Source organism: Poecilia reticulata, linkage group LG17 (genome assembly GCF_000633615.1).
Source record: "Poecilia reticulata strain Guanapo linkage group LG17, Guppy_female_1.0+MT, whole genome shotgun sequence".
Taxonomy (NCBI): domain Eukaryota; kingdom Metazoa; phylum Chordata; class Actinopteri; order Cyprinodontiformes; family Poeciliidae; genus Poecilia; species Poecilia reticulata.
The window spans coordinates 18279768-18289282 of NC_024347.1; the positions used below are offsets into that span (position 1 = coordinate 18279768).

Here is a 9515-nt window from a genome sequence, read left to right on the forward strand (position 1 = left end):
CATGAATACGAGATGCACAAAGTAACAAACACTAAAAGCACTAAAGCAACTAGCTATATTGGTTATTAAGATAAATTGGATTATTGTCTCATACCACAGATCCGTCTTATCTGATGTGAGGTTGTTGAAATAATGGTGAAAATGATCAATCCACAGGTGCAGTATAAGATCTTTGATTTTCCAAATTTGCACCATTGCATGGAATACATTGCAAAAGAGATTTTGCAATATTTTATCTGGCACATTTGGTAATATTGACTTTATAAACATGTCGCCAGCTGGTACAAATCACAACTATAAACATGTCAAGTGTTTTAAAATATACTTTTTTTTTCCTTTTTTTTGCTTTTCTCTGTGAAGTCTTTCTTGATTCAACCAAAGAAATGTGTTAGCAACATAAAATGTATTCAAACGGGAGTAAAGCATATGCAAACATTTGTTGTTGTTTTTTTTGCAATAAATAAACAAAGCCTTGTTTGATGTTGTAAAAAAATATTTGACATATTTGTAAAACTGTTTCAGGAAAATGTTAAAGTGACTAAATTAACCTGGAACTTATCACAATAAATAGCAAAATAACAAAACAGAAAAAAACACATGTACATATATTAAATMTGTGATGAAAGAGAACAGATTTTTTWTTTTTTTKGSCYKRWKWMMAWTTKSYWMYTKKTTTKKYYYYWAMMAAWWMMWTTTKSCCKRWKKKSMAARGKKRWKRMCMRSYTWWTYMMMSKTTTKRMCMMMAAMRSCMWYTGAAGGGTGGATTAGAATTAAAGCATCAACATAACATAAAAAAATCTAAATCCTGTGAAGTGAACTTTGGGAGAAAAAAAAAGAAAAAAAGACAGCCACTTCTCCAGATGTGTGGAAAACATGGCTACTTTTGTTATCTGAACTGATTTGTAGCGATGTGAAATTCCATTATGTGGAAACTTAGGTCAGGCCTCTGTTTTCCCGTGTATCAGCACACCAAAGTACACAGGCGCCCTCACATTAGGAAACCTGAGCAAACTGTGGTATTTTATCTCTTGGCCAGCGCCGGTCGGCTCTGCTATAAAAGCCACGGCCCCGTTACAGAAAGTCTGCTCTGTCCGACAGGTCAGGASACCCCACAGTCCACCAGCATGAAGTCTCTCCTCCTTGTGGTGCTGCTTGGATGCCTTGGTAAAGGACCTTTACAATTAAAAAGAMAAGYTTTAATTTGAGGTTGACTAATCCTTACAGAAATATTTCTTTACTTACAGCTGCCGTGCTGGCGGCCCCGGCTSCGAAGGTGCGATGGTGCGTAAAGTCGGATCAAGAATTAAGGAAGTGCACGGATCTTGCAGCTGCATCTGAAGCCTTCTCCTGCGTGAAAAAGGAAAGCACCCTTGAGTGCATTATAGCAATCAAGGTGAGGATATAACACTCATTTAATGTCACGTTAACTCATAATTACCATCAGCAGTTCAAAATGGCTCAGACTGCTCACTAAAGTGAGAAATACTCTCTTTAGAACCCGAACATCACTTGTGTGCTCCCGTGTACATGAATGCATGATTGTTTTCACTTGCTTCTAGACAAGAATCTGCCACTTGTTGAACAGTTATTGCTGTGGTTTTGATACTAATAAATGTTTATTAAAATGGCGATAGCTGTGCGTCATCGATAGGCTCCTAAGGAGTGCTGGCATAACAACAGTACACTGTTATTGTTGAATGAAATGAATGACAGGAATTATATTAAACAAATGGCTGTGTACATTCTTTCATGAAGAGACCTGCAAAGACTAATGACAAGGTTAATAAAAAAATACTGAAACAGGTTTAGATTTATTTTATAATTAAATAACACATCACCTTCTCCCATTTTCTCAATTTCTACAAGTATTTAAAGACAAAAAAAAAGAAACACCAACACTGACTAACTACTGTGGCACCATGTTAAAAGCGAAGCTGATTACAAAGAAGGCATCTCCAACCTTCTTTGTAATAAGAAGGTTTCTTTTTTATGTTTAACAAAACATAAAAAGAAAGTTATTGACGGCCACAAAACAAACCAAGGAAATTGTTTTCCTAAAAGCGTTTCACTGTGGGCAAACACTGACTTTCGAGGGCAAAACTGTTCCAAATACATTCGTTTTACTATTGAAATAATAACAGTTCTCTATTTTGTGGTCAAATTCAGAATTTCATTGCCACTCGGATAAAATACACAAAATTAGACACGTTGATTCTGAATTGCTCCTTTCTGACAGGCAAGTGAAGCAGATGCAATCACAGTAGATGGGGGAGATGTTTACACAGCAGGACTGAACAACTATGATCTCCACCCTATCATTGCCGAAGACTACGGCGAGAGTACGTACATTTACCGGCTGTTTTTACCAGCCATAATAGGGCAGTTTTAATGAGTGACCTCTCTAATCACACCTTGTTTTAACACATTCAGCTTCTGACACCTGCTACTACGCTGTGGCTGTGGTGAAGAAGGGAACCGGCTTTGGCATTAGGGACCTTGGAGGGAAGAAATCCTGCCACACCGGTTTGGGGAAATCTGCCGGCTGGAACATTCCCATTGGAACTCTGATTTCACAGAATATCATTCAGTGGGCTGGCATTGAGGACAAACCCATTGAGGAGGGTGAGGGCTTCATTTTTATTTTTTTTTCCTTGTAAATTTAGCCCTGAAGTAAAAGTTAGCAAACACCTTCTGAGTGTGTTTGTGTGCTTTTAGGTTACAATTTGGGGAAATGTAACAAACTTTGAGACCAATTTTTGAGAAGATTTGGGTGTTGGCTAGAAAAAAAACAAAGAGTTGTATGAGAATAGCTGAAAAGGGACCAACTAGTCTGAATTAATGCAGCACCAAGACAGCAGACACATTGACTTATAATGTTTTAAGTCAATGTGTCTGCTGCATTAATTCAGACTAGTTGGTCCCTAGTCTGAATTAATGCAGCAGACACATGAGAGGGCATGAGTAAGTGAAAGTTAATGTGTGAAAATGTAATGAAAACTTTTATGTAAGGTTTAGTTTCTCTGGACTTTAAAGCATGAACAGATTATGTAAGGATGAGGGTCACTGAAAAAGTTGGACCTTGTAACGGCTTTACATGTGACTATTCAGTTTTCAAAAATGTTTAGAAAGAATTGAAAAGGTGGTGGTTTTTGTTTGTGTTAGTTAAMTAATTTATGTTTTGTTTTGGTTTTTCTTCAGCGGTGAGCACCTTCTTCCAAGCAAGCTGTGCCCCAGGGGCCACAAGGGGCTCCAAGCTGTGYGAACTGTGCAAGGGAGACTGCTCCAGGTCCCAAAGGGAGCCTTACTACGATTACTCCGGAGCCTTCCAGTTAGTATTTGATAGTATCTTCACACATTCCCAACGCCCCTTTATCAATCACTGACATGCACYATGAGTTCTCGTCTCACATCAGGTGGCYACATTGTCGTTCCTGTTTGCTTTTCTGTTTTTCACTTGTTTTTCGTTTTAGGTGTCTGGTTGAAGATGCAGGCGAAGTAGCTTTYGTGAAGCACCTCACCGTACCTGGTCAGTGTCATGCATCTCAATATGTTGTTCAGCTCTAATGAATTCAATTTTYACTGACGATCCAGTTTTGTCATTATTAAATTGTCATTATTTACAAAATCATGCAAAGTTGGCACTTTTAATGGACTTTTAATGCAACTTTTAGAGCAACTTTGCWTTAAAAGTGTMATTATTTACCGAATGACACTTYATGACAACTGTCATAAACATTCATAAAGACTTCTTTATGTTCATGACAGGTGTTATGTCATGTTTATGACAGTGTCATGTCAGTCTTAAGCACACCCCTTCAAATAAAGTGTTACCTCAAATGGTAATCCAAAATGTATTTAGATAAACAGAAGTAAGATTTTTTTTTTTAATTTCCCTTGTTTAGATTCTGAGAAGTCCAATTATGAGCTGCTTTGTCTGGATAACACAAGAGCCCCCATTGATAACTATAAAGCCTGCCACCTGGCCAGAGTGCCTGCTCACGCCGTCATCACTCGCAAGGACCCAGAGCTGGCTAAATTAATCTGGGAGAGCCTCCGTGGAGTACAGGTAAAGTTAACCCAGTTTAAGGAAAGAGTAAATAATCCCTCCTATGGGAGGAAGGAACAAAGGAATTACTGCATGTGAATCAGCTGACTCAAACTGTATTTTCATTGTGATTCGACTCGCTTGCTCTTCAGAACTTCAACCTCTTCTCCTCTGAGGCATACGCCCCTGCCAAGGATCTGATGTTCAAGGACTCAACACAGAAATTGGTGCCCGTTCCTCCAAACACAGACTCCTTCCTGTATCTGGGTGCTGACTACGTGAGCATCATCCACTCCCTCAGGAAAGGTAAAAATGAGGAAAAACATAGCGGTAGAAATAATAAGATCCACACTTCTACCCAGCTCTGTCAGCCATGTCTGACACAYGGTCTTTGCTYAACTTCCTTCTCCAGAGCAGAGCGCAGGACCTGAATCCTCTAGCATCAGATGGTGCGCTGTGGGCCATGCTGAGACTGCAAAGTGCGACACGTGGAGCATCAACAGCGTGACTGAAGACACTGCCTCTGTTGAGTGTCAGAACGCCCCGACCGTCGAGGACTGCTTCAAGAAGATTATGGTACAACCAGGAAGACATATGTTCCACGTTACTTTAAAGGAGAACGTTTTTGTTTTGTTTCTAAGCGCGCTTTGTTTGAAACGTCCCACAGCGCAAAGAGGCAGATGCAATGGCAGTGGACGGTGGACAGGTGTACACCGCTGGAAAGTGTGGTCTGGTTCCTGCCATGGTGGAGCAGTACCAGCAAGGTGTGATGCCTACGGATACACATGAACACTGACGGATTGTGAGAACTTTTGTGTTGTAATGTTTTCACCTTTCTCTGTCTCTCCACAGAACTGTGTGGCTCTTCTCCAGGTACTAAAACTATCTTGTTTTTTTTTTTTACTTTTACAGTTGTTTCAGTATGTAGTTAAGCCTGGCGGGTGTCAGTGAACTAAGAACAATTTTGTTGGAGAAAACTTTGATTTTTGTAGTTTGGGTAATGAAGAATAATGAAAGTTTTTCACACTTTGTCAAGATATAATCATAAATKTCAATGTCTTCAATTTAATTGTATGTGTTAAGCCAACACAATTGCAAAGTAGAAGATAAAGGAYATATGTTTATTCTAATTTATTTCCTACGTGAAAATCTGAAAAGCAGAACATTCATACAGTATGTATTCAGGACCTTGGAGTCTGAATTTTGTAGAATCACTTKTCACAGCAGTTAAATCTTTCAAATGTGCCTTTGGTTGTCCTGATGTAGGAAACCCCCCCGATGGGTCGACCTGTTTGTTGCCTTTAGTAGTCTTTCTTCCATAATTTATGTGTTTAGATGTATTTATATTGAGATTCAAATGCAACCATAGTTACTAATTAGAAGGAGACAACAGATTGTAAAAAAAAAWKTATTCAGGGCTATAAATGTGAAGTGGGCTGTGTAAGACCAGAAAAACTGTGAGCGTTAAAAGTTTCTTTATGGGCAAATTTTATTTCAGGAGGTCACTAAACTTATCTAAATCCTCTACTCACACTGGTCTCTCACAAACTAAGTCACTATGTTCTCTTTTGAAGCAATATTTTAAGACTTTTTTTGCTAGAACCAATCTCCTTTTGATTTCACAGACACAGCCTCCTCTTATTATGCTGTCGCTGTGGTAAAGAAGTCTTCAGGGGTGACCTGGGCAAATCTGCAGGGAAAGAAATCCTGCCACACAGGCATTGGCAGGACAGCTGGCTGGAACATCCCSATGGGTCACATCTATGCCCAGACTAACAACTGTCAGTTTGGTAAGTGAAACAGTCAACTGGGAAAAAGTACAATACAAAGTGATTATATAACATTTAAATRCACGGTACACAATTTGTTCTAATAACAAGAAAACTCAGTGGAAGGACTCTTTGTGGACTTWATAAGAACCCTCGTTGAAAAGGAGGTTCTTAGTCCAACTGTTGGATGATCCTCTGATTCTCYGCAGATACTTTCTTCTCCAGCGGTTGTGCCCCCGGAGCCGAAGCCAACTCTCCATTCTGCCGCGAGTGTAAAGGCAGCGGCAAAGCCGTGGGAGATGAAGCCAAGTGCAAAGCCAGTGCTGAAGAGCAGTACTACGGCTATGCTGGAGCTTTCAGGTACCAAAGACTCAGCAGTGATCCTGTAAAGCTTTGAATGCCTTTGGGATTTTTATTTTTTTTTTGATCATGCTAACACTTTGAGATCTATTTCAGGAACGATTCATTTAGAATAGAATCATGTATGGATTATTGTTGCAGATGTCTGGTAGAGGGTGCTGGTGACGTTGCCTTCATTAAACACTCAATCGTTTCAGAAAACAGTGATGGTAAGACACATGAACTGACCTGATTATGYGCTGCCTTTTTGCCGAATTGCTAACTGGAAAATTTCAGCATCCCTTTGCATCCCTCCATGTTTCRTTGTTTTTTTCTCATCAAAGGTAATGGTCCTGACTGGGCTCGTGGCGTGAATTCTGCCGACTACCAGCTGATCTGCCCTGGAAAGGATCCAGTACCAGTCGAGGACTTTGTTTCTTGTCACTTGGCTGCTGTCCCGGCACACGCTGTGGTAACTCGGCCTGATATTCGTGAAAAAGTGGTCGGCATCCTGCAAGACCAACAGGTCAGTGATGAACWTWAARGSYTYMAAWKKWWWARGSYKRAWTTKSACTTTGTTTAAAGCGGAGCATAGATTAGAAAACTTACGTTACARATCTCAAAGTCAGTAGCAATGCAACCTTAATGAAACAGTACAGTAAAACACAGCAATTATGAAAACCTTATTTTGCATTGTCTTTACAGACCAAGTTTGGAGCCAGTGGCAGTGATTCTACCTTCAGAATGTTCCAGTCCACCAATGGAAAGAACCTCCTCTTCAAGGACTCCACCAAATGTCTCCAAGAAGTTACTGCAGGAAAAAATTATGAGCAGTTTTTGGGACAAGAGTACATGAACGCCATGTCCTCACTCAGACAATGCGCTGACACTGCTTCAGGTTCGTGCTAATCTCAGTTGCACTTAAGTGGACTGCAATTTATTAAAAAGAAAATGTATTGCTTGTGGAATCCATTTCTGTTCAGCATCTGAATATAGACTGATTTCTTTCCTCTCAACAGATCTGGAGAAATCTTGCACTTTCCATACCTGTCAGCAACCTTAAAAGTGACACTGACAGTTTTCCACCCAAGTTGGACACCAGTGATTCAACTACACTTCCTACACTCAACCTCCCAAATCACATCGCCTTGTTCAAACTGATCTTACTGCCTGTTTTTATTTTTTAATGCACAATCAGCACATACATATTACAAACTTCAAATCAGTTTCCATGTGACCAAGTCGTTGTAGCTGTTGCAACTTCCAACTTTAACGGTTCAACTTTGCTTTGTTCAGTGCCTGACTTTTCCCAAATAAAACTTGTCAAACATTTTCTTTGTGGACAATGTGGTTTCTGTTTAACACTTCTAAGTTATATATCATTATTCACTCAGATAAGCCTGTATTTTTTAATATTTGGTTACATTTTCTATAGCAAGTTTCTCTTTGATCACAGGCATTTTGTCCGAGTTTCAACTGTGTCGCTACTGAGTTTATGTGAAGTTGAAGAAAACAAGGCTGTCCTACCAACTTCATCATTCCACCCATTTGTGCATTGCATCAGTGCCACTGTTAGCAAAACAGCAGGAGCAGGATGCTACCGCCAACATGCTTTACAATTAGCACCGAGTTCCTGGTTTTGAAAGTCTTCCTTTAAACTCCTTGAAATTTKAAAATTTTGGTATTGCAAATTATAAAACTTTTATCCTGAAGGAATTTGAATTGTGAATCTAAAGAGGTGAACATTTGAATTGTGTTTCAAGGTACTGATTTCGAAAGAGCTATGYTTTTGAGGTCCATTCTTTCAGTCTTTGACCAAGGAAAAATGTCCTTCACTGTATTATCTTAAATCTTGTTTGTGGTTTGTTCCTGAGTATTCAATGAGTGCCRTCAAATTAATTCTGGCAAAGAGAAACTGTCTGCTGAACACTCATTAGGCTTTGGATTTGACAAATTAAAATCATTCTAGAAACTTTGCTCCACCTCTNAAAATTTTGGTATTGCAAATTATAAAACTTTTATCCTGAAGGAATTTGAATTGTGAATCTAAAGAGGTGAACATTTGAATTGTGTTTCAAGGTACTGATTTCGAAAGAGCTATGYTTTTGAGGTCCATTCTTTCAGTCTTTGACCAAGGAAAAATGTCCTTCACTGTATTATCTTAAATCTTGTTTGTGGTTTGTTCCTGAGTATTCAATGAGTGCCRTCAAATTAATTCTGGCAAAGAGAAACTGTCTGCTGAACACTCATTAGGCTTTGGATTTGACAAATTAAAATCATTCTAGAAACTTTGCTCCACCTCTTAAAAGATTTAGGTGAATGCATGCAGACTTTATTGGCAAACATCCCAGGTCACTCTCAAAGTAATTCAATTCAGTTGTTCCAATCACTTCCATGTCCTCAGGTTTATGAAATCCAGGGGGCAGGAATGTATATTTCTACAAACTTCTGTAAAGGAATGGGTCACTAAACATGGTGCCTTCATAGGATGAAACCTGTGTGTTAAATTCTGGGATTCAATTTACTCACTACCGAATAATAAGCAGCCAACAATTAGTGTATCAGCATCAATATAATTGTGTGCAGCAAAGTGGAAGGCTTTGTAAAATTACAGAATTACATCAGTGGATTATAGTGAGAGATTGTCTTTCAGGTGTTGGACTCAGTTAAGGAAACCTTAATGCTTCAGTATATCAATACCCCTTCCTGTTCCAACATGATTGCACACCACTGCATAAAGCCAACAGATCAACCTTTTTCCAAAGACCAAATCGGACATGAGGACTCAAGAATATTTATTCAAATTCATCAGACTGAAACCACAACGTTGAACCTAATGTAGCATACGTAAATTGGCAAYATGCAGCAGCCAGAGGACTTCTGTATCAYTGATATGCTTAGGTCGCTTTTTATCTCTGAAAATCAAGCTGGTCCAGTCTGTGCACTCCTCTCCTGGCATGCTCTGAAAGACTCTCCTCCTTATATATGWATAATAAAACAGTGATGCACACTGAAATAAGACACATAAATAAATAAATATATTTTTAAAATATTTGATTACTATTATTGCTTTATCCCACTGCAAAATTATTGTGAAATACAAAACTACATTTTTTTAGAATAATTTGAGAAACAAATCAGTAATTGGATAATTTACAGAGGGAAAATGCAAATAGCTGAATCCAGAAATAGGAATAATATTAAAGGTAAAACAAACTGTTAGTTCAATTCTGAAGCATATTGGACTTTTTTTAAATATTATTTATGTTTTTACTTACTTTTGGCGTTATAGTCCTCTGCAGTTCAGTTTAGACAAGTGAAACAAGTAATTTAATAACTCTTTGTGGGATCATATAATAAAA

At 38.6% G+C, this 9515-nt stretch overlaps 1 protein-coding gene across 1 annotated transcript; it reads left to right on the forward strand.

The window, feature by feature from the left end:
• Window positions 1-1052: 1052 nt before the first annotated feature.
• On the forward strand, window positions 1053-7486 carry tfa (transferrin-a). The gene is made up of 17 exons (XM_008434133.2): window positions 1053-1164; window positions 1245-1393; window positions 2237-2339; window positions 2431-2622; window positions 3199-3328; window positions 3471-3526; window positions 3903-4066; window positions 4198-4351; window positions 4458-4621; window positions 4713-4809; window positions 4898-4918; window positions 5671-5835; window positions 6024-6174; window positions 6316-6383; window positions 6498-6679; window positions 6859-7051; window positions 7173-7486. Exons 1-17 carry the CDS (start codon window positions 1125-1127, stop codon window positions 7214-7216), a joined length of 2073 nt encoding a protein of 690 aa, XP_008432355.2. The 5' UTR covers window positions 1053-1124; the 3' UTR covers window positions 7217-7486.
• The last annotated feature ends 2029 nt before the right edge of the window (window positions 7487-9515 follow it).